The 25,256-nt window shown below is 37.1% G+C and overlaps 1 protein-coding gene across 5 annotated transcripts in view; it reads right to left on the reverse strand.

The window, feature by feature from the left end:
• Nucleotides 1-22,678, reverse strand: part of IFT88 (intraflagellar transport 88) — a 51,471-nt gene extending 28,793 nt beyond the window's left edge. Inside the window, exons 1-15 of one of the 5 annotated variants that reach the window (XM_072850524.1) lie at nucleotides 22,231-22,678; nucleotides 21,366-21,459; nucleotides 20,298-20,360; nucleotides 19,536-19,592; nucleotides 17,761-17,814; nucleotides 16,154-16,217; nucleotides 16,008-16,077; nucleotides 14,895-14,985; nucleotides 10,699-10,803; nucleotides 9,404-9,510; nucleotides 8,603-8,713; nucleotides 8,272-8,503; nucleotides 6,604-6,674; nucleotides 6,050-6,136; nucleotides 3,331-3,430 (exon numbers count right to left, since the gene is read on the reverse strand). In XM_072850524.1, coding sequence (XP_072706625.1) covers nucleotides 3,331-3,430; nucleotides 6,050-6,136; nucleotides 6,604-6,674; nucleotides 8,272-8,503; nucleotides 8,603-8,713; nucleotides 9,404-9,510; nucleotides 10,699-10,803; nucleotides 14,895-14,985; nucleotides 16,008-16,077; nucleotides 16,154-16,217; nucleotides 17,761-17,814; nucleotides 19,536-19,592; nucleotides 20,298-20,360; nucleotides 21,366-21,455 — 1,302 coding nt within the window. In that variant the 5' untranslated portion in view covers nucleotides 21,456-21,459; nucleotides 22,231-22,678. Of the gene's footprint in view, nucleotides 1-3,330; nucleotides 3,431-6,049; nucleotides 6,137-6,603; nucleotides 6,675-8,271; nucleotides 8,504-8,602; nucleotides 8,718-9,403; nucleotides 9,511-10,698; nucleotides 10,804-14,894; nucleotides 14,986-16,007; nucleotides 16,078-16,153; nucleotides 16,218-17,760; nucleotides 17,815-19,535; nucleotides 19,593-20,297; nucleotides 20,361-21,365; nucleotides 21,460-22,071 lie in introns of all 5 variants that reach the window. The other 4 variants (XM_072850523.1, XM_072850525.1, XM_072850520.1 and 1 more) reach the window with 4 other exon arrangements.
• Nucleotides 22,679-25,256: the final 2,578 nt, after the last annotated feature.

The following is a 25,256-nucleotide window of genomic DNA, read 5'->3' on the forward strand; positions in this document are numbered from 1 at the left end:
GAACTACTAAAGATCATAATATTCTCCTAATCATAGAAAGTTCTCTAAAGAAACACACCAATTTCAATCAAGAAAAGCATTTCCGAAGTTAGGATCTAGATTTTGTAGTCTCTGAAATGTAAGACTTCAACTATGATAATTTTAAACTTTTATATATATTTGTGACTTTCTCCAAAAAAGGAACGGTCCTAAATATTTACAGATGTAACACTATTATATCTAAGGTACTCTACTCTTAAGCAAAGACTTGCTTCTTCAAGTAAAAGCTGTGCATTTCTTACAATGGAATTCATTTTTAGTGAACTTAGAGCTATATAGTTCAAAGTCACTTTCTGAAAAGCCATTTCCCATTGTAGCTGATTTGTTTATCTTTGCTTTTACTGCTAAATGGCACCTTTGATGATAAAAATTAGAGTGGAAGTAATCTCTTTTTCATGTATAATGAAAAGTTCATATGACTCTGAACTCTATTAACTTACTGGTAAATTATGTTGCAGGTCTCTTGAACCATTTCAGCAGTTATGTGCCCTAGGATGAAAATCTATAGCAATACTCCTTTTGTCCTTGCAAAGTAGAAATGCTTTCACTGTATCATCAGCTAAATTTATATATTTCTAAATAACTTATTTTTAATCCCAACAATAATGATTACTTAGATTCAACAACCAAAACATGGACTGTCCAAATTATTATTTGTGACATGCTTCCAATGCACCTAAATTATTTGCTTACAGAACTTAAACTTCAAAGCAGCTTGCCTGACCCAAGCAGGGTCTGCCAAAGATGTTAAGGAGTTGCATGGCTAACCTACGAAAATTTATTTTAAAAAAAATTCTGAAGTTTTTCTTTGAAATTAGGAAAACATTCAAAATATCTAATACACAAACCCCCTTACTAATAAAATACAATCTAGACATATTATGGTAATTTCCACCCTGAATTTTTTTTTTTTGCTAGGACTGTTTTAAAATAACATATTCATTGTGATGAGCACACAGTTAAGTCCCTTATAGTTACAGCAGAAATCTATTTCAGTTCTCCTTTTTTGAAACACAATAGAACTTTCAGCCTTGAAACTGAATATTTCAAAAAGTTTCCATTCTTGTTCTTCAGCCAAAGGTGTGTTGAGCAGGTGGCGAGTTAGTAAGTATATGAACAACAGACAGACAGGAAGAATATAAGTGGCAGCTGTAGTTTTATTAGAACAAAAAAAGACTCTCTGCAACCACCATTCTGCAGTCCCACTCTACTATTAAGTAGTTCCAGTGCAGGTTAAAGGTCTTCTATCACATAGTCAAAATAAAAAGAGCATCTTTTCCACTTACTCCTAACTTCCAACACCCTTCCCTCTCGCTCCATTGGAGTACTCCACAGAAACTTCACCAACAATCTCTGTATCTCATTTTACCTCTGAGAACTGTTTGGGGTTTTTTTAACCTATACCGGATACTAACTGGAAATTGCAAAAAATTACCATCAAAATAGTAAATTCTTGAGATCATATGACTGTTTACCTACCTGTACCACTCTCACCCTCCAAAAGCTATCACCGATAAAGCTACTAGATATGCCCAAAATGTTCCTGCTTCCTGATCTCAGAAAAGCTATCAGTCAGACATGCAGTACAACAAAGGATAACTCTCTTGCTGTATCTACAGGGAAAGAGAAGAGGACAGGACAGACAGGAGGAGCAAGAGATGCTCAGGAAACCAGAAGAGCTTAAATATGAGAAGGAAAAGTGGGCTAGAGTTAAGCACATGGACCTGTGTGCATCCCTCCAAGCTATGGGAAGGTGAAGAACCCTAGAAGATGACAGAGGTATTCAGCTTCAGCTGTAATTTTGCTGTATATGATCTCTCATACTTCTTGCCACTCGTGCAAACCCGGGGGTTGCTATATTCCATCTTATTTATTCAGCATTCCGATCATTGAATGTACTGTACAGCGCATGTTAGAAGGAAATTGAGCAAATCCTGTCAGATATCCGAGTTTCTTTTTTTTCAGATGAAGCTGTTTTCCAACTGCTCATTTCAAACCAAGCCTTTTTTCACAGGCAAAGAAAAGATCACATGACAAGTTTGATGAAAACCTGGTAATATAAATTGTCCCACAACCTATAAAAACTTGATTAAGAGAAAAAAATGCATTTGTCTTAAAATAAGACATTATAAGAAAGCTGCACATTCACTTAGATGATACCAAAAACGTAAACATGGGAAGCTGTGGTATTAATTTATACACCTACACTGGCAGTAGAAAAGGAAAGCTACAGTTAACATCCTGCTGTAGTTAGAGATTGGTGGTGATTTTTACCAAGAAGGCAGTTCAGTGTAAAATTCATTGGCAGAAATTCGTCTAACTAGTGACTGGACAGCCAGTTGCAGAAAGATATCTTACCTACATAAACACACATAAATAATTTCAACATAGCCAAAAGTTACTTCACATGTGTATTTAAAAATATAACAAAACAATGAAAAGGGAACATGTAATAATATGCATGACAAAAACTGTAAAATCACAAAGATTTTGGTAGATTTATCTTCTGAACTTCTGCCAGTTAATGAATTTTGAGCAATGAGCTATACTTTTACTTGGAAGTACTGATACTGTATCTTTTCTATGACCTTCCTCATTTGCTAATATACACTGTGGCTTAAACTGCTATAATATCTTTTCAGTAATGGTGATTCATCCTAGCCCTCTGTGCCCTCCAGGGGGGCAATCTTTCATAAGAGATACAGAACCATCCAAGCTCCCGAGCAGATGCTTAATTTAATTCCAGCTTGTATTTCAATGGAAGGACAGGAAGGCTGACTAAAGTTCAAGGTCAGATTACAGTATTTTAGGGAATGCTGTAGTACATAGGGAACAGTGAGAATACCATAACATAAACAATAATGATACACATGAAGTGCATCTGCATATATTTTGGTACTATAGTCAACCTAACTGAGAGAAAGATTCAGCTCATACTAATGAAAACACCTCCACGTTGATTAGCAACATGGTTTCTAGGCTCTGTTGACTGTACTGACTACAGTTCCATTAACTGTAATGACAGCTTGGACACCCAGTGAAGATAACTAAATTTAGGTGTCTTAATTTTGAAATGAACTGCATTCACTGTAACTTTTGTAGCAGAAATTTCATTTAGATAAAACTCATCTCTTGTCCATGTTTTTGTAAAGTTATTTTACCGAGCAGCATCAATATAATTATAATGTTTGCAATAATCATTCTTTCCCTTGCTGAAAAATATGCTGTGGCTAAGAAAGATATCTTTGCCAATACAGTATTAAAAAGTAGTAATGTGAAAAGTTACTATACCTGGTTAAATTCCTGCTGCCTCAAGTAAGTAGTGGCTTTATTTATTTCCAGGTCATTGGCTAACTCTACATATTGGGAAGCTTTTACTACTTCAACACACCTGCAACAGAAAGAAAGCCATAAACAAAATGCATCTGTGCAAATGCCACTAAGTTATATAGTTTTGCAGCCAATTTGCTTTCCAAATTTTGTTCTTAGCTATTCTTTCTTTACAGAGGCAAAGAACACTTTGTTTAAAAATATTTGAAAAAACGTTTTATTCCCATAACCTACCTTAATAACACTATCTCTGCTCTCATTTTTTTTTTTAGTCAGATGCCTAAATACCACGTTATTTTCCATCACTGAATGGTACTTCATGTCAGATATTGACTAAGATCATTTTTCAAACCATTTTCTTTGGATACGTTCTATCAGCTGATTTTTCAAACCTGATCTCCTGTTGCACATACTAACAAACCCATAAACCAGCTTAGTGAACAAAGCCAGAGGCTGCAGACTGTGTCCCTGAGCTACCTAATAGAGTCATAATAATAAACCTCTTTCTGATAATCCTCTAGTTACTTTTGGCTTAGGGTCTTCTGCAAAATGAGGGCAAAACAGAACACAGTAGACAGTTCAGATGTTCATTCACAGACACCATCTTCCAGGGTTTGATGTGATGTACTTCAAAATTGCCTCATCATTTGAAGCAAGACTTTTATTTATAGTACGCATATACTGTTCTCTCAAACTGTTTGGAATCAAGCATACTGAATGAACAACTTTGTAGGATGCTTCTTTAATCCCTTCCACTTTTGTGGTTTTTTTTTAAGTGGCAGAGAGCCTTTTTCTTTTCTTCTAAGAGTTGGCTAATTTGCCAACAGATTTTAATTTAACAAACTGCCTGCTGCTATAAGTGGGTTGGCACATGGACAGTCTCTATACAAAGTATACAAATGCCTTTTGATGTTGGAGGAAAAATTACATTGAAAAAACTAGCAATTTCTGCAAAGGCATCTGTAATAAAAGAAAGGTCAAAAACCAGTTTTCAACTGCTACTGTTAACATCTTTTAACCATAAAATGCAATGAGATCTAACTATCCAACTGTTCCTTACGGAATATGACAGAATAGTCCCAAGATTATGTCCCATTTTAAGTAAGAAGTTATGAAATCTGAAGATTATTTGTCCCCACTTTATTTCTGTAAATACAATTAACCTCATTAAAAGCACATTTAATACTCAAAGGACTCATAACAAAGTGTAGTACTTGGAAAACCAAGCTCAAACTGCTGGTTAAACTTCTTCACTCGCGTGAATACCTCAGCCTAGAAGAACACAGAGTGAATCTGTCCTGATACACACAAAACAATCCCATACATCTCACCAAAAGTTGTTTAATTAGCCAGAACAGATATGAAAGAGTGTTTTACTTCATGACAAGTATTTTGTGGATAGCACTAAGGAAACGGAATATCTGACAACTTTTTCCAGTTTTCTTGAACAAAAACACAAGATACAGAGCAAACAAATCTGACTTACTCATGTTAACAAGTTATAAAGCAGCAAGTTAATTTTAGGGAAATTATAAGTTTATAATGATTATTAAACCATCAAACACCACCTTGTGGACTCTAGCAGACTAAACATGTCTGTGTGAGAGATTATTTCATATTAGTATAAACAGCTTTATTAGTAAATTTTAATTTTAGGACCTGCAAAACTTGAAAATAATCATACCTGGCCAAAAAAAAAAAAAAAACAAACACCAAACCCAACACCACCAGGTAAAGGAAAGTTCTCTTTTCCTATCAAACTTCCTTCACTTCCCAAACACTGAACATATCTGTTAGTAATGTAGCGGCTGCAGATACACACAGCATGCATTTGCATACATGTTATTTTCCAATAAATTTATTAAAAATACTAAAATATCAAAGTAAGTCCTTATAATAGAAAACTAAAATACATCTTGAAAAGTTACACTAATCGTTTTTAAACTGTCCTTATAGGAAGCATGTCTATTTTATTTTGTTTTAAAGAGAACAGTATTCTGCTGTAGAAAATACCATAGAAAGCAAAAGCTAAGCTGAAAAAGAAAAAAAAAAATAAAAATTGAAAAATAAAGTGGATACAAAAATCAAAATGGTAAACTGTATCAGCAGCCTATCACTGTATACACTTGTATAAATGTTTAAGAAACAGTAGATTAAGTTTACATTTATAATTATTAAGTTTATAAATGAAATGCAAATAAACCTTTCTAATAATATTTAGATTCCAGTGTTTTATATAATGACTCTATGGAGTAATGAAAACTTCTTATGCACCCCAAGTCTTCATTATGCTATCTTCAAACTTACAGTAAAGAGTAGCGATCATTGCCTTCTGTATAGCATTTGTCTATCGAGACTTTTAAAAGTTCTTGAATTTTCATATTCAATTGAACTTTAAGAAGCTGTTTTTCTGCTAATACAGAACAGTTCAAAGTGTATAATTAACAGCTGAGCTTCAATGATACAATGAAATTAATTTTTAACACAGAATAGACTCCAACGCTTTCTTTTGTTCTTCTCCAGAGCATTATGGAGGCAAACTGAAAATAGCCTGGATATTACGTTTGAGATGTGCAACAAACTGTTTCCCAGGCTGTTTAAGTTTGTGAATCTGATTTCATAACCAGCACAAGAGATTGGCATATAGTTTAGACAAAAAGAAGTCCCGCTTGACTCTCACCAGTCATAGCCCACGGCAAAAGATGTCTCAATTACTGGTGCAATGAGTTTAGCAGCTGTCATGATGTATTCCTCTGCCATGGATTTCCTAAGAAAAAAAACCACAACACAAAAACCAACACACAAACATGTTACTATTTCAAAAACATGCACACAAAAAATAATCAAATCTTGTTCTTGCTTCTTCCTGCACTCAGCACAATCTTAGAAGTCAATCTTAACCAGTCCCCTGCTACTACTGCTACTGCCCTGTATCTTGATAAAGCTCTCAGCTTTTTCTGTTTTCCTTTCACTGCACACTGCAGTTGTATTTTTTAAAAAAAACAATGCTGCAAATTTTAAGCAGTGTAACCTATAGCATTTGGGGTAGATATTCTACTTCAGTGCAGTACACTAAACTGAGTGATCCAACTGGTTCTTCCAAGCGTGTTCTTTCCTAAGAATTATGAGGACACTTTTATAACAAGAGCTGTGGACGCATGAGAAGACTGATAATACTTTCAGGAGATAAAATCCATGGCACCACAGTCAAGAAAGCATAGACTCCACCATTACCTCTCACGTTCTATTTGTCTTAAGCTGTCATTTTTAATGGCTTCAATCACCAGGTTTGTATGTGGATCATCCTGGAGGGACACAAAACAACTGCAAATTATGCCAGTATACATGCATTTTACTTATTTTATAGACAATATGACTGTAAACATAAATTGATGCAAATTACATAGTCTATAATGTCAGTTATTTACTTTTCACATTTCAAAAAGCTAGCTTCAGTTTAAAGTAGTTTTCTAACCACAAAATCTGAAATTTGGCTACAACTACTTTAATCCTGTTTTTCTGCTCACGTATGTGGTGATAGCTCACATTAAGGTTGTTAATAGGTGTAGTTAATGTAGTGTATCAGACTGGGAAGGCTGCAAATCATAGAGTGAGAATACTCACATGCTTAAAAATAAGACCATGCTTAAGCATTTGCTGAACTGCAGTGGTATTCAGCAGATGAGGACTTGTGCTACCTTCTCATTACAATAACTCACATGATCATCTTGTAGTTTCTATCACACATCTCTGTTAATTCTAAAAGAACTAATGCAGGTATGCTGGGTAGCCACCCCTTCGTCATTTATTGGGGATAGATCATAGATTTATACAAAATAAAGACCAGAAGGAAACTTTGTGATCTTTTCTCTGATCTCCTCATAACAAAATACAGAACTTGGAATGTTTGTTAAAACTATAGCTTGCCTATCCTTAGAAAGAACTTCTACAGTGTAAAGCTTTTCTTCCAATGAATGATCTTACATAGTCTTCAATTAATTTAAGTGTTTAATGACCCTTACTGTTACATAATTTCTAATATGAGAAATTACATATCTATCAATTCTATATAAAAATATATACAAGAAATTATATACATAATTATCAATAAATACAAATGAATATATATGCTTCATATATTAAATTTTAGTTGCTTATGCTAGGACAATAGGAAGCAACAGCTACTCTTAAGCTGCAAATAGTTTATGTCTTTGATCTTTAGGACTGAAAATGGAAGCTTTGCATCACTGAAAAAAAGATTGCTAAGAGAATATAAAGGGCTTGCCTTCGTTTTTCCATAGAGGACCTTTCTAAAAGGGACCCTAAACCTATTAATTACTTTTTCCTGTCTTTATACCATGAAACCAGCAGCTCATGGTGTTAAAGAAAGTCCAATTTCCATCAAAGTCTAATAAACTAAAATAAGCATCTGTAAACTTTACTAAAATTTTCTTCTGTAAAATAACACTACAGTATTACAAGTTTTATTAGCACTGACTTGAGATAACTTGCATTAACTCACTTATTGCTTTGTTCCCTTTATTTTAGCTTATACATATTTTATTAAAATTTCATATAAATAAAGGAGGCAAAGCAGTAAGTGAGCTATGTAAGTCAGCCCAGATGAATTTCAACAAAATCGTTATGTAGACAATTATGTGGTGTGGATTTTATGTACATCATCTGTTTTGAGGAAAAAAAGGATTTGAATGTTCTCAACATTATTTTACACTTCTGAGCAGTACTGCCGCACTAATTTCATGCTGGTAAAAACAAAAAAGTTATTTTAGATACATAAATACACATGGATTTACATATTCAGTATAGTGCAAGCATTCAATGTCTCTCCCCCTTTCTCCTGATTTACCATATAAAGACACAGTTTATTTCGTTCAAACTTACGTTTGGTGAAATGTATTTGTCATCATAATCCACTTCCAAGGGAACTGCAATCAGTTTTTGGAAGGCTTTTTTCATTTGCTCACCGTTTCCAATAGCAAAATAACATAGGATCAAGTTGAAGCCTGCCTTCAGGTTTGGGGACATGCTCATTATATGTTCAAATGAAGAAATGGCATCAACGTATTGGCCAGTTTTAATAAATGCAACTCCAATATTTTGCATTATTTTAATCCTAAGTAAAGAAATCAGAATTAGGTTACATTTTTAACTATCAAATCATACTGTATTGAAAACTTGTATTTCAGAACCATGCCTACTAGTAGAAACTCACCTCATCTCTTTGTGGACACTAGGAATCTGGTCTAGAGCCATACGGTAGAATTTGATAGCTTTGGAATAGTTCCGTTGCTTTAAATATATATTTCCCATATTCACCTTCAGTCTACCTATCAAAAGAAGTCAATGAGATACAGCCTTTTAAAGCATGCAATACAGCTTCTAACGATGTAACTACACCATTTTTAAATCGTTTCAAAGTGACAGAGTAGAACAACTTCTCAATAAATTTGTCTTTGTTATAGGGTACCAGTGCCCCTTTAAAGAAGCACTGCACAGAACAGCCTTCTGTGAACTTTCACTCAGAAGGAGATGAAGTAGTAATGAAACCTAGAAAAGAATTACCAATGTAAGATGTATTCTGATTTTGACTGTGAATTGAGGTATGAGGTAGAGATTATTTATAGTGCTCTCCAGGAAGACAGCTGCAAAATATGCATCTCTGAGAAAAGTGCACTGTAGGAGTCTCAAAGATGTGCAAAATACTAAAAGGAAGCTTTCAGAAGGGGAAAACTGAGTCAAAAGAGAAAAAATTAGTATTAGAACAGACAATATAGTGTGCTGCATGAGAAAATGATATATTTGTCTTTATGTTTAGCTTAGCCTATGGGAAGAAAAGACTTAATGAGTTGGAGAGCCAAACCACATTAAGTTATACCAAGTCAGAGATTATAAGTATCTCTCATCCACTCTGACTGGCAGACAGGAGGGCTGAGATCTCCGAGTCAACACCATGCAGATTAAATCCTTATTTTGAATGCGTGACTACTGATTTTAATCCACTTTGGAATGTAACCTACCTCCGTTGCTGAACATCTTATTCTTCACTATAACTTGATAAGTATTCAGTGCTTCAGCATACATTTCATTAGCAGCATACTGACTGGCCAGATTGAAAAGAACCTACAGAAAAATGGAATTATAGGTACAAGAAAATAACATTGTTCTCTCAAAAGTAATAAACTTGAATTCATAACAGATAATTTCAAATTTATTTACCTTGGAAGTATTGCTTTTACCAGTTTTAAGCTTCCCATTTTTAATGCTCCTTTGTTCTTGTACATTGATATAGAGAAAACAAATTTCAAAGCTACTTATTCTAGGTAATTCTTTTATTTTTGTACTTAAATAACTACCTTAAAAGTCATGCTAAGTGGGCCTTAGACCTAAGTAAACACAATATTATAATTCAAGGGTATTAAAAAACATTAATACAAGATAATTCTCAGAAACTTGGCATAATTTATGACTCCCGACATGTGGAAAATGGTCCTACTACCTGTGGTCACTCAGTTTATGAAGAGATAATTTCTCCAAACTGCTGTTTCAAAACAGAAGTTCTGTTCGTGTCAGGTAAAATACTTCCACATTTTTTCCCCAGCTTTACTCTGACCTTCACCTTAAAGTAAATTACTAAGTCTGCTTAACTCAATGTATTCATTGTTAATAATTTTCTCTACAGCACTACCTGGAGTACAACTTTAAATTCCCCTACGTATTTTTATGTATGTTGTATCTGTTTTTTTTAAAAAGTCTACTATTAATTTGAAAAGCAGAATGTAAATCTAGATACCTGCTTTAAGATTCAGGATTTAGGAATATTAATACATCCTAGTTCATGTAATACATTCTCTGTCACTTAATGGTTCAAGCTAAAGGCAGTGTCTTTTCTCTCCCGTTTTCTTCTCTTGGTATGGTACATTTTCTAGACTATTTATTTTTGAAGTACAGGGTTTACATCTGTTATATTTTGATATGCATGTTTTCTATGTGAGTAGGCAGCTGGAATTGATGCTCATGGGCATCCTCCTTCACTTAATGTTGACTGCGTGGTTTCTCTGGTACTTGAGATTGCAAGGGAATAGACTTGATGATATAAATGGATCTTTGAATCCAACGTTAAGTTTTTAACTTCAAGAAGTCATTCACTTTATCTTCATAAACTTCCACCACCCCCAAATGTAGACCATATCTGATCTGGTACGCTGCTAGGAGCATTACAACACACACACACTCAACAAACACTGAAATGTCTCTTTAGAGGGTTTACTATCAACACTTTTCACTCATTTAAGATTTCTCAGCACTTACCGAGTAAGTGAGGTCTAAGTTGATGTTTTCTGGAGTAGCAATTTGTTCACGTTGTCTCACCAGTACTCTCTCCTTTCTTCCAGCCTCTTTTGCTTTTTCCAGAGCCTAAATAAAATACTAGAATTTAGCCATGCCTTGAATCTTACTAACCCAAGATGGCAAAAATATGTTCAAAACAAGTACAAAAAGAATATACTCATGTCCATTTTCTTTAGATGCACAGACTGTACCCAATGCCTGAAAAGTAGCAATATAACCCACAGAAAGATGTTAATTAGCAATAAGCAGACATACAGTTAGTCTAAGTCTGCTTAGCTGTATAATTTTAGAGAAGTATAGTCACACAGATATATATGCCATAATCACTTACAACCCTAGAAGATTATTCTACTTGTATTAATGATAGAAAGTACACATAAATGTTTAAAGACAAAGAAAAAAGAGGGAGCATTTAGGCCTGGCATGTTTCCTTAGTTGCAGAATCCCACTGCAGGAAGGTGTTGGAAGAAAGAAAGTGAAGGCAGGAAGTAAACACGCATGTTACACAAATGTATACTGTACATACACCTTGACTAATTCTGGATGCTGGTAAATTGCTTCTTTTTTATCTATCCACAAGTGGTATTTCACATATACGTTCACAATTTGAGTAACTCCAAAATTATTATTTTATCCAATGATAATCTTCTGCAGATTGGTGTCAAGACCTTTCACGCAAGTAACACTACAGGTCTACAAGTGCCATTAGCGGTCCTGTATGCCTCTGCAAGGGTGCAATGGTTAAAAAAAGTAATGGCTAGCACTCATGGTAGCTATTTGGCAGCTAGCGGTGAAGGAAGTACTTCAAGACATAGCTTGATTCTTAGTCCTTATGACAGAAGGGAAATCCAGCTTGGCTGTTTTATAGATAATGAGTTGGCAACTTTGATGACTTCTGCAGGAAAATGGATATTCTGCTGGACTGGTCAGAAACTAACACAAACATCCCAGAGGACCCTCAGAAAGGTCTGGTATAATCTACATAAGAAACAACCCATTGACATCAAGAAACAAAGAACATTTTTGGCCATATATGCAAGAGGCTCAAGAAAAATTAACAAAACAGGTTAGCTCATCTCCTAGTGAAGGTGAAATTCAGACATTATATCAGAAATAAATTAGGATAGGTCTGTAAGGATACTTATCCTAAATTAACATAATACTTGGATAGACTTCTTTCGTACACTCTGATCAGAAGCTATCAGCAGCAGAAAAAAAATGTTTTCTTACAAAAGTGTGACATAAGAGGATCTTTGTCAGCTTGAGGGGTGGACCCATCCAGTCTAAACACCAGCCTTAAGTCCCAGTTTGGGACCCAGAGTTTCACTGTTAGAAGCCTTCTTGTTAACTCCCCAAGGAAGGAAACCCCCTACAGCGTGGACTGCTAGGCAAAGGTATGCTAAGTGAAATCCCTCTCTCCAAAGGCGCTATCAGGCTATTAGCTCAACAGATATCCAAAAATCATTGGAAAGGAGTATGACTGAGGTAGACCAGGATTCCAGACGGTTGTCCTGGTAGGCGCAAGCACAAAGGCAGTCCTCACACAGTACAGTATCATCCTGATATCAGAACTGTCTAGGCTGACCTACCACAATCAAGATGATCAATGTTCGATCTTGTCTTAATTTGATCAGGATCACTGGATTTGCTGCACAAACTGAAGAAAGGCATATACCAGGCCTTTTGACCAGAGAAACAAGAATGCATTCAGAGAGCTGGGACAGCTTTTTTCTCAAAATAGATACAATGCTTCTTTGTAGCAGGCAAAAAGATATGGGATGTTACCCATCCTGAAAGACAGTCCTCAAGACAACTGAAATCTTCCAGTCATAGTCTAATAGGGTAAATGCCCTATTCTGTATTTGAAAATATTCACACCACAAGAGACATAAAATCACTGACAAAAGTACATTCTTGCTGTACTAGTTCCAAAGGTAAACTGCTGTCTTAAAGATAGGAGAAAACCTCGAACCAAGTATGCTTCTTAATAAAACACTAGATATTTCTCCACAAACAAAGGGCAGATCCTGCCACTGTAACATGGAATACCTCATCTACAGGAGGCCTGAAACGTGCAAATAAAGATTACTACTTAAGAAATCCACCAAATATAGATAAGATTGTAAGGATAACGTAAGTAGTCTGATAAGAAGCATCACATAGGCACACAATATCACCTTGCATAAAAGAGCTAAGGAGGCCTCCAGAGTGTGTGGAGAGCACTGGACAATATAAAGTCCCTTCAAGATAAGAAAGCACTCACTGTCACTGGGTCCAGCGTTACTCCCAAAAGCTTAATCAATTCTAGACCTCAATGCAAGGACAAAGACTTCTGAACAAAGATGATCTATCAAAACATGGACTGCATGGTTCTTAACAGATCCAAACTGCAGCTAAGACTACCCCTACATTAAGACAGCTGAAGTAAGATGAAATAATGCTGTACCCACCATGTTTCACAAGACCTAAAGAGATACTTGAAATTGTCTGAATCAGAGTGCAGATAGAAAAATATTCCTTTATGTCAGACAAAAAGACAACATTTATTAAAAGTGCTAACTTGTCCAAACAGCTTGAATTCACTAATTACATCTATACTAGATGTAAATCAAATGGGCTGCAGCGTGTTATTTAGCCACTACTAACTGGCATGGCATTGCTCTAGTACCCTCTACAACAGATCAAATACATTCAAACTGCCTACTGGAAATAGTTCTTTATCCATAGTAACCTCAACCATATCTAGGAACTGTTTAAAAAATGCTAGTTAGCCTGGGCCAAAACTGTGCCAGTAACCACGCTAACAATTTACAAACCTATTGATTGATTCACAAATATAGACATTGTGTACAGTGGACAAAGTACCATTTTCCCAATTTGTAGCAAGGCTCAGACCATCACAGACCATTTGCAATCTTTGTAACGAATTTTGGAGCTCTTAGTCTCCAAAACATGAGAATTTGATTAAACCAAAGGCCATCTAGCCTAGAATCTGTCTCGGACAGTATTAAGCAGCTCAGGAAAAGGTTGTTACCTTTTCCTGAGCCTATTAGGATATAGGCTATTTTCCTGAGCCTATATAGGGAAACCCCTATATAGGTTTTCCTTAACCTATTGTTACCTAGGTAACAATACCTCCTCAGAATACACTCCTAGACTAAAAAATTTTGCAGCTCAGATGACTGAGCAAGAAACATCATCTCTCATGGCTCTAGTTAATTTTTTCCCCTTATGGATCAGATGCCATCAACTTGAGAGGGCAATGGATGAGCACAAAGGAAGTCTACATTCCTAAGAACCCAATGTATCTCATTAATTCTAACAGTTGAGCTTGCTCTGCCTCCACTAGTTTAGGAGCTGGAGCTGGCCAGTCCAAAGCATATGGAATAAAACATAAGCCTTGTCCTAAGAAGGAAGAGTTAGAGGCTATTTTGATACACTGGAACCCAAGGCTAATGTGCGTTATTGCCATTGTCCTATGAAGGATACTGGTGTTTGCACTTTAGGGTTTGCTTAGCTTGGAAGGTCCCCTTGCCTGAAGGACTGAAAGAAGATGAAATAGTTCATCTTGATGCTGACCCTTATGGTGCAACAAAAGCAATATAGTGTCTACCATATGCTATAGCATCAAACAGACCCTGACATGGAAGGGTACTGTGGAGGTTAAGTGAGATTGATCCTGGTGCTCAGCACTAATCCTGGATGAAAATTACATTATCCAAAAAGCCCAAGCAACATCAAGGAAATGAAATGTCACTCAGACAAGATCCTTACACATCTGAGGATCAAATGCTGCAAAGATGCCAACTACAAGCCTGGTATTGAAGAAGGGTCACCCACTCCCATAGAGTTCACAGGTTAGACTGGGCAAATCTGTGCCAGTATGACTAATCGATCAGACCCATTTGAAGAGGCCAATGGAGATATGGGGAAGGGAGTTTTTGTAACACTGAAATCTTAACAAATATATATGCAAGAAATATAGCTCCTACCTTTTTTTTGGCAATGCAAGGTATCACTGGATTAGAAGAGTCATAACAAAGTTAGAATTAAGATGATTTTAATAATTTGAAATGTTTGAACGCAAGTCAGTTTGAAACATCTATACAAATTGTTCCTCACACAAAAGCAAGTGAAGTGAAATCCAGAAAAATTACCAATTTCAAGTCTCCACAGCTGTTGGCAATGCAGCTTTCTTCAACCAGTTCATTCACTTTTTTTTCCAACTGCCTAATCTTCTCTTCTGAACTAAAATAAAAATAACAGTAAAAGGATTAACACTAGTAACATAACTGCAAACACTAAGCTTTTACACAGGATATTTTCAATAAAACAACACAGTGATGTATCACATGTCACAACTAACTGGTTTTCCCATCAAAGAAAATATAATGCGAAACTATGCCCAGAGAAGATCCTCCAAAGATAACACATTCACACTTCTAATTTGAGAACAGAGACCTAAGAAAACATAAATCCTCTTATGAGAACAAGACAGACATGCAAATTTCATGGACCCAATTTGTTCAGAAGTGATGACAGAACAAACAGATGGGTTGGTAAAACTTTCAAATCAAACACCTAGTGAAATGAAATATTGTATTAAGAGCAATTAACTGAACCTTTATTTGCATAGATAACTTTTTAAAGTATAGCTTGCAAATGCAGATTTTAATAAAAAGTTGTTATTCATCTAGATTTTTCTTCAGTCAAATAATCAAACATTTCAGTAGGATTCCCTATTCCTACATAGCTATATTTGAGGAATACAAGTTTTGTATTGAAAAGCTCCATGACTTGTTCTGAGTGAACTCCCCAACATTCACACCAGCCTGCAAAACTTTCACAACCTCAGTTTTACCTCAAGTGCTAAGGTCAGAGTGAACAGGGAGAAACAGCAGGCAAACTCCCCCAAGTTCTTCCCAGAGAGCTGCATGAATCATGGTGTTCCTTGCCTGTCACACACTCTTCCATAATCCCCCACAATTCTATGTAAGTATCACAGCGTTTGTGTGGCAGCAACTACGTCCAGGCTGCTGAGCTACAGCCAGAACCAGAAATCACTGAAAGCAGACATTCCTGAAAGTCAGTGCAACTGCTCTGGCAAGTCAGCTAACCACATGCATAAATGTTTGTAGCGTTATTCCACAAAGTTAAGAGTTCGGCCCCTCAACGTTTCATAACTGCCTGGGTGTTTTTAAACTCTATCCGTGGTTGGTTTTTTGTTGCTGTTAATACTTTGAAATAATTTAACGTAAAACTGAACAAACCTGTCTGAATTTTTCATTTCCAGAGGTGGAGCAGGACCTCTTGCTTGGCCAAGAGGATCAAATGAAGAACCTGCAAAATTAACAGAGTAATGAAAATTGTAAAATAACATCTCCCTCTGGCAGCTGGTGATTTCTACAAACTGTACCTCTCGTAGCTGCCTTAGTGTAACCTGCAGCATGCACTGCTGTCATTGGTCGAGCAACCCCATCCTTAAATAAAGAGGAAGACATATTAAAATAATGTTTCTAAAAAATAGACTGTGGACAGTACGGACATCAGCTACATATTACAAAACCTTTAAATACAAAAATCAGTTGTTACCACCTCAGTAAACTGAACATTTTTAAAAGTGTTTTTATTTCTCAAATATTATACATCATAACTGTCTACAAAGTAGAGGAGCAAACACTACCAGGAAACTATGACACAAAGGAACACTTACTACTTTGTGTAAATTTTATATGGATTCAGAATACTTAATTTCAAACATCTTTTATTTTTAGAAAATTCTTAATAATTGTTGGTCTTGAGATCTGTAAAGTACTCTAACTTACTGTCACACTGTTTCAGAACTCAGTTGCTTTTTTAATTTTTATTGACAATAAAGAGAATCCTATGAGATTATGGATCAGAATGTTTTACTTGATCTAAACCAAGGGAGGCACAAACAAACTACAATTTTTCTGCATTTGTAACTTATTACCAGACAACGTCTCCCAACACAAGAATGTCTGACCCCTCTCCATGCCAGCTTATTAAACTTTCCCATCAGGACACAGAGTGCACTAATAAACCTTAATGGCCCTGACCAGACCCACCTGGGGTCTCCAGCCACACACCCTACCCATGGATCCAGGAGCTTTATTTAAGCTCAACCCTGGTCCCTTAGCCATTACCTGAGCTTTGTTAGAGGACTACTGGTTTCCACATCAGCCATAGCTATGCCTGGCCACAGAGTTCCTTGATCAAGATTTCAACCTGTGGACTGGTCTCCTGGATCAATCTTAGCCTTGCCTTGTCACTACGGACCTGGCCAGTGATCACTGGTCCTAATGCTGGCCTATATGCATTGACATTTTGGCTTGACCTTGGACCTACCTCATCACCATGATATTGCCTTATGTTCTGGACTTTTGGTTGGACATGGTCACCACTTCTGGGTGGATTCTACTTGCCTTGCTCAGGTATTGTGGGACTGGGTCCTGGCTGCTGAGGCCCCTGCACTGCTGGCCATGTGATTTACCTCTAGACTCCTGGCTTGCCTTCCCTTAGGGAGCAGCCCTACTCTTGATGCTCTCTGATAATTCCTGTTTCCCACCTGGGCTGACACAAAAGAATATAGTGGCTATAGATACATTTAACATTAAGTCAATATACTTAAGGGTGGTGGTGGGAAAGTAATTGGTAAATTGCAGTGAATTCTTATTAGAGTATAAGTACATAAGAAAAACATGAAAACCAGAATCTATCTCTCCTATTTCAATGAAAAATTATTCATTGCATGTCAATAAGCGTTAAGAAGCACTATACTGGTATTGCTTCCAATGCTGTACTCAAAATACTCATCACAACCCTCATGCTTTCTCACAGTAGTATTTCCAAAAAAGGACAAATTAAAACAGTGTAATAATATTATTGTATAATACATATATATGTATTATTTCAATGAACTTTTAAATACTTGTATCAAACACTTACCAGAAAACTTCATTGTTCCAAATCAATATAAAATGTAAATATTGAAACTTTTACCTGCATAGCTCCTGTCATTGGTCTTCCCATAGATGAAGTTAAAGTTGCCTTTGACTGCAAAAATAAGTAAATTGTTTGAAACTAGCATTCTCAAAGCATTAGAAGCCTGTAAAGGCTATGTACAGTCTTCTCAACACTGAGTTTTAAGAGTTGATCTAACTCTCACATAAGTTCATAGCAAAATTCCTATTTATGTTATTAATATGCAATATATTGCCAGTGCCTGGCAGACTTAAAGATGTTGAACACTTCAGTTTGCATGAATTCACAATATTGTTTTTTATGTATTTGGACATTTCTGTCAGGCCTTTTAAAAAAATTATATAGAAATTTATCTCAGGCAGCAGTACTTTCCATTATTAAATTACCGAAATTACTACCTTTAAATTGAACAAGTAATTTACACAAAATTACACAAAGATAAGTAATCTTACACTTCAGTAAGATTCTGAGTACAGCTGATAAGAGATTAATATGGGGCCAATTTTAAGTCATACTTTCATGAAGATTTATTTTACAATAAATACAGATATACTTTGAAACTGCTAATGTATCTTCTCCATTAGCTGACATGCCACATACTGTACTTCTGTAGTAGTGTTAAAAATGTAAATTAAAAAATGTGAAATATTTAGTAGTAAGTGCTAAAGGTTGCTACAAATACACAATACAAACAAAAATAAAGGGTTTCAGGCCATGAAAAAGTATTCCCTTAATTCCCACTCAGAGGCCTATGTTTTACTATTTTACCCACTATCCATTACACATCATGACTGGTTTTTGTTTTTTTCTGCTAAGGCTGAATCTACATTAACAAGTAATGTAGTGTAGGAGAAGCAAATCTGCAGAGTGAAACAGGTAGTACTATGGACTGGACAATGCTTTGGAGGTTTCTAGCTCTACTAATGCAGGTAAACACCTCAGTCTTTTTTTTTATCCTTAGGAAATGCCTTTTTGTGCGCTCCTTTAACAAGATAGCTTTTCCCATCATAGCATGGTACTACACTAAACATCTGCAAATACAACTGCTAAGAAAAAGCAGTCTTGAAAGGAATATATCCAGAGCAGGTAACAGAAGGTTCAGAGTAAAGGTTATATTTCAATGACTTACCACAGAATTTAGGTGTTCTTGAAATTTTTACACAGCTAACTTGTATAAGAGATCTAAAGCAATGTGATCTCCCTTCTTTATCTGTCATAAAACTTACAGTAACTTTATGTATAAGAGCAGTGTCTCTTCAAATTTGACTGAGACAGGCTAACAGGTTGAAAATTTGTTAGGATAAGAGGACAGTGCATAACTTCTGTTTCCATAGCAAAACAGGTTAAGGTGTTAGTTAATTAAGAGTTACAATGGGTTAAGTATACTAAAGAATATAACCACTTTTTCTGATTAAACTAGAGGTGATTTGAAAGCCCATATATTTTAAGATTTAATTTCACCTTAACTTTCAGAAAACTTTGCCAAGCCCAAATAACCCATCCAGTTCCCCCTGCAAGAAAATCAGGTTAATACCTTAAAATCTACTGCCTTATGCAGTACAAGAGTTGATTTCCAATATGGTTTGGGAGAAAAAGAAAAAAAAAAGAAAATCAGTAACCATGCTTTGACCAAGTGCAGAGTTGTGAATTAATTAAAAATAATGAATACATGTAGTTCACTGGAAGAAAATACTTGGATAAAAAGAGCTCACTTAGTGCAAGGGATTAAATGGTAAATTTATTTTTTGGCAAAACCTCATTTTCCTTAAGAATACAACAGAACAAAAACCTACCCCAAATCCAGTAGCTAAAGGTCTTGAAGCTGATGTACCAGGAATTTTGGCTGTCACCTGGGTGGCAAAAAAAACCCAACCCCACCAATTAACAACTATATGTGTTAATTATTAGTCTGTCTATATAGTTTCTATAGTGAATTCATAGAAATAATGCTTCAATTGTTATAGAAAGAATTCTCATTGTAGAACCAGATTGTTCTGTCAAAGAAATAACATTAATCAGACAGTTCCAGCTCTTCTTTAGACATACAGAATGTACTTCTAAAGTGCAGGAGCCAACTGCAATATATTTAGTTCTGAAAACTGATATAAGATTAAGTTACAGCTAAATGAAAGTAAGAAAATGAATGTATACCACATGAGTATGGAGGAAAAAATGATCAGAACAATAACACATGGTTTTCTAAATCCCATTGTCTAGTATATATCTCAACCTTGTAATTGTATATCAGAGCCAGTAATTCTATGTATAGAATATTAAATAAAGTCCTTTTAGAAGGTATCATTTGTCAAACAAGAATACACATTTCCAACCAAAGTTCCTTGTTTGCTCTAGCTCAGCTCCAGAACTTAATGAACTCAAGCTCTGCTAATTTTTTACTTATTTTTCATATAAATAACTGGAGTCTGTATCTTCATGTTAGTAGTAAACAAAAAGAGATAAGAGATTCCCAAGATAAGTTTGTACCAGTGCCAAAATTAGAGCTAGGGCTCTAGAGAAGGTCTACACTATTGCAATGTATTTTAAAAGGTACTTACAGGAGGTCTTCTACCATGACTTGTTCTTGCTGCCTGTTGAAAAGCTACATCATTTTCTAAATCCTAGAAAAGATTAAAAATATCAACCCTTTTAAAACCATAACACCCAAGGCCACAATTCCAGAACCTTATGACTACTGAAAGCAGATAGAAAAGTAATTCTTCAAAAAATACCTAAGATAACTGAATGACAGGTTTTACTGACAATAAATAATAATGATATTATTTGGTCTATCTTTTTTGGTATTTTAGATTTGGAAATGTAAAAACCTCATTATTTGCTGAAAAATAAAAAACACACTGAGAAGGCAGAGCTTAAGCGATAAAATATAACATGAAATTTTATTTCCCTCCAAAAGCTTACTGCTAGCACTAGTTCTAAATTTTAACATTAATGTCTGTCATGCCAATACATTAAGATACGTATGTCTTAATCTGAGGTCATGCCACAACTCCCATGAATTTGTCATTGGGATTTCACACAAGATGCCAAGTCTTACAATACAGGCCTTGCTTTGAGCAGGGTAGTGGGTTTGGACCAAATGACCCCCTTGTTGTTCCAGTTCCACTACACCAGCAGTTACCAGAAAGTGGTCTGCAGGGTTACTGCAAGTCATCCCAGATACTCTTCTGATTGCACAGAGACCTGCAGGACTCCACCCTACTGTTATCTCCTTCAGCTGCAGCACAGTAAGAGATCAATGACTTATTGACCAATAAGTAGCCTCATTTGTCAGAAAACTTGCTGCTGCACACTGTCTGGGAACCACCACACTGAATGTGCCTGAATGTGAATATGGCCTTCAAATAACCAGGATTTTATACTTCATAAATTCTAACCATTAAAGCATATTAGATCTGCTGTATTTAGTTGGAATAGAAAACTATCAAAAAACCAACTATTCAAAAAGATCCTGGTGAAACTTTATATATATCTTGCTAAATAAAGAAAATTTAACTTCAAAGCAGTAGTACACTTGCGCATCACCGCACCCACATGTTCTTATCTTTTACTTAGAAGTTAAAATCCTATGTATGGGAAAGGTGGTAAACAGCAAATATTTTTACCTCTGTGTCAAACGTGGGGTTATAATCATTGTAGCCAGAATAAAGATCATCTTCATCAGCCTCAGGAGCCAGATGCACATTTTGCATCATTTTTCTGTGAAACATTTAACGTGCCAAATATTATCTCAGTGATTTTATATATATCTTTAAAAATGCAAAATATAAATAGTAATAAGGTATACAAGTTCAAAAGAGCTCCAATTTTATTTTAGTTTTTAATTGCTGCCTTTGAAAGTAAAAATAAGCTATGATTAGTCATAAAAACTAGGGTTTGCCTATAAACAATATTAAATGGCACCATTTTGTAGAATTAGATTTTGTTAGGTATTTATACCACTGTCATGAAAATTGTTTTAAAGATATTTATCATTAAATTATCATAACAAGTAACTGTACTACTTTTAGGAAAGTAGCTTTACATTCTCAGATAATTCAGATTTAAGATAATTCTCTCATATTCTAAAGTTTGCCTTATTAGACCAAACCATAGTAGTCAGTCTAATGAAAGGTATCTCTTCTAGCTTTAAATCTTCCTTCCTTCCCGTGTCCTTATATCCACACAGCCACAGCTATTCTCTATATGTAACATTCTTCATATAATTTTGCCATTTCAATTCAAACAGTTTTTTAAAACTAGAATTAAAGAAGCCTGGGTTCCAACATCCTTCTTCACAAATACTTTAGTGTCTAATACGGCTGCATTCACCTGATGGTCTCTCCTTCACTGAGAACACTAAGGAGGACTCTCTTTGCCTGGCTACCTATTTTCATAAAAATCTTAGGAAGATAACATTTGATTTAATCTAGAATATGAAATACATGCACTTTAGCACGCCAGGCTTAGCCAGGACGAAGCGCTGCACACCCCGCTGAAGGCCGGTTCCTCTCCAGCAAGCGGATGCCCCCGCCGCTTCCCACTTGGCTGGGGCCTCCTCTACGCCGTACGCGGTGCCACCGCGCCCGAAGCCGAATCGCTCCTTTTTGCGGGTTTCCTCAGTCAGCGCCCGAAGGGGGGGGGGGGCGGCGGCGACGTGCCCCGGAGCGGCTCCGCCTTCTCGAGGGCGGCGGGAAGGCACCGCCGCGCCGCTCCGAGCGCACGGCAGAGGGGCCGGCGAGAGGCTCAGGGAACCAACGCGACCGTGCCAACGCCCCCCCACCCCGACACGGCGCACACGGCCTGCTTCCCGGTCGCCCGCGGCCCGCTCCCCGTGCCCCGAGCGCAGCGGAGGCCGCTGGGCCCCGGCCGGGCCGCGTTGCTAAGGGGGACGCCGGCGGACGCGGTCCCCTAATGCACCGCGCCTGGTTGGTAAGAGAGGAGGGCAGCGCAGAGCAGGGCGCCGTCCGGGGCTGCCGAGCATGCGCGCGGACGCGGCGCATGCGCAAAGCAGCTGCCGAAGCCTTTGCCCCCGTGTGGGCGTCGCACGGTCCGAGGGAATGTTCCCGCGGCAAATGGCGGCGCAAGAGGAGGGCAGGCGGGCAGAAAGGGTCTACGCTGCCTACAAAATTCATCCCCTCAGCTGTCAGAGCTGCCGGGTCGCCCGCCGCCCCTCCGCTTCCTGCCAGGATCGGCTTGGACGTGCTTAGTCTTGGGGTTAAAAAAAGAAAGCCGGCCCTCATCTTGTTTCAGCAAATTAAACAGGAAGAAAATTCTGTCCTCCAAAATGTGTAACTGCAGGGAGGAACCCACACAAATCCAACAATTTCCATGACCATCTTTTAAAGGGGAAACTACTGCTCTGAACGCTTCTGGACAGATTTTTCAAATGGATCAGTGTTGATCACTGAGCTAGAGCTAAATGCAAACTAAATTTGACTTTTTGCTTGTTCTAGGACTTACTCTGAATTGATCCTGCAAACATTTAAACACAATTTGCTGAGGTAGATTATGCGTATGTCCAAGATGGGAGCCTGTGTGCTAAGGAATAAAAGTTGTGTCATATGATGGACGTACAAACAAATTCTGTTTCCCCCTATGCTTTCCTCATCTTCTGGAAGAGGAACACAAAACTGTGAAGGATGGTGGACTCATCAGACTGCCTACATTTAGTCCACAGGATAAGGAAAACATAAACGGAAACAAGATGTTGTCTGCTAGACATTGCTTTGCTGTGTGCAAATAAAAGTCTGTGACGTGGATAATATTTACCGACTTTAAAGGGAAAATTTTTAGGATCAATGAGTTAGTGTTTCTGAAACATTAAATAGAGAGCAATTAAAATTCAGAATGGGAGAAAAATTCTAGACTCCATAACAGGGAATTTAGGATTACACAGTCATAGAATAATTCAGGCTGGAAGGGACCTCAGGACATCTCTCCCATCCTTATACCTAGTTTAAATTTCTTTGTGTCTCTTCCCAAGAGTAAAGCCAACCTGCTGTCATTTTATGGTGAAAATCGGTATTTTATGCTGTAGATTTACTATCATGAGAGAAAAGCAAATCTACTATGGTAAAGTAAATGGCTTTTTGCATAGCTGTCAAACCTTGCGCTCAAGCACACATTCCACACCTGAGAGCACCTCATTGCAGTGCGTGCCTTTAGCATGTTTCTCGAGCCCCACACTATTGCTGGCCTGTGCCCTCTGGAGCGCGGTGGGGCTCCTCCAGCAGGCACGGCTCTTAGGCAGCAGCCGGCACCTCCAGGCAGAGACCTCACCACAGTCACCGCTCCCTCTCGGGGTCCTCAGCTGCACCATTTCTTCCAGTGAGCTGAGAAATCTGCTCTCAAAACTGAAAGGCTCAATAAAAACAGTTGGTAAAGCTTCCCATCTGCCATAGTCTCTGAAACTAAATAAAAAATTAAAGGCCCTAATGTCTTAGAAAAAGATGATTCCTACTACCATTTTTACTACTTTCTCTTAGTTGGTATTTTGGAAACCCTTACAAGTGTCAGCTGATTTGCCCACAGCAAATCATTACACTCTGGCGAAAGTTTTCCATGCCTAAATGGAAAACAGAATAGAGCAGAGATCTCTGAACATGCCTACAGTATTTTTGAGAGAGAAGACATTTTACGAGACCAATTGTAACCTACCCCTACTGTCTTATGGCGTAAGAAAGCTGCAAAGAGAACATACAGTGCAGAGTCAGTCAGAACACCCTTTTTATGGTCAGGGTTTGTGAGCATTATGCAATGTGGGGGCTTTCTGCTGCTCACCTTCTTTCAGCCTCAAAGTCCTTTCTGAAGAGATAAGGCACAGAGGATATGAGTGAAAGGTCTTTCTACTCTGGCTCCCAACAAGAGAAACGAAGATAACATAAAGAAGTATTAAGACATTATCACTTCTTGCATTAACCTGTTCACGTTCCATGCATGAACCACTTTCACACAGAAACTTCAGACTTGAGACCTTTGGACATGAGAATCTTTATACCTGAAGTTTCTGGAATACACATATTTTGCAGACTTAAGGTGGGAAAAATTTTCAGGTGAGTTACTTGCCACAAATGGTGAACTTCAGCATACGAAATATATACACATTTCTAGTCCCCCTTTTCTGCCTGTGAGTCTTCATATATAATTGAGCCTATGTTTTTTAGATTTTTCTGATTGTCCCCAGACACATTCATATGTACCCGAGCAGCAGGTACATTCTGTGGCAAGAGTCCTAGCTCTGCTGCCCAGCTTATCCATATCAGGGACCTGGGCATACTGGTGCCCAGCATATTCTGATGTTTCAGCCCAATTATCTAGGGCAGTGGAAAGAAGGCACCATGATAAGAAGGCAGTGCATCTATCTTGTAAATGAAACGGTGCCTCAGCACAATTGCAATCTGACCATGTTCATATTATCAAACTTTCTTACCCTGCAAAATTGGGTGTATACATTCAAACCAGCTATTGGAAGTGGTCCCTGGCCTGTATGGTTCCTGACCATACTGGGAATTGTT

This window comes from Ciconia boyciana, chromosome 1, assembly GCF_034638445.1.
Source record: "Ciconia boyciana chromosome 1, ASM3463844v1, whole genome shotgun sequence".
NCBI classification, from domain to species: Eukaryota; Metazoa; Chordata; class Aves; order Ciconiiformes; family Ciconiidae; genus Ciconia; species Ciconia boyciana.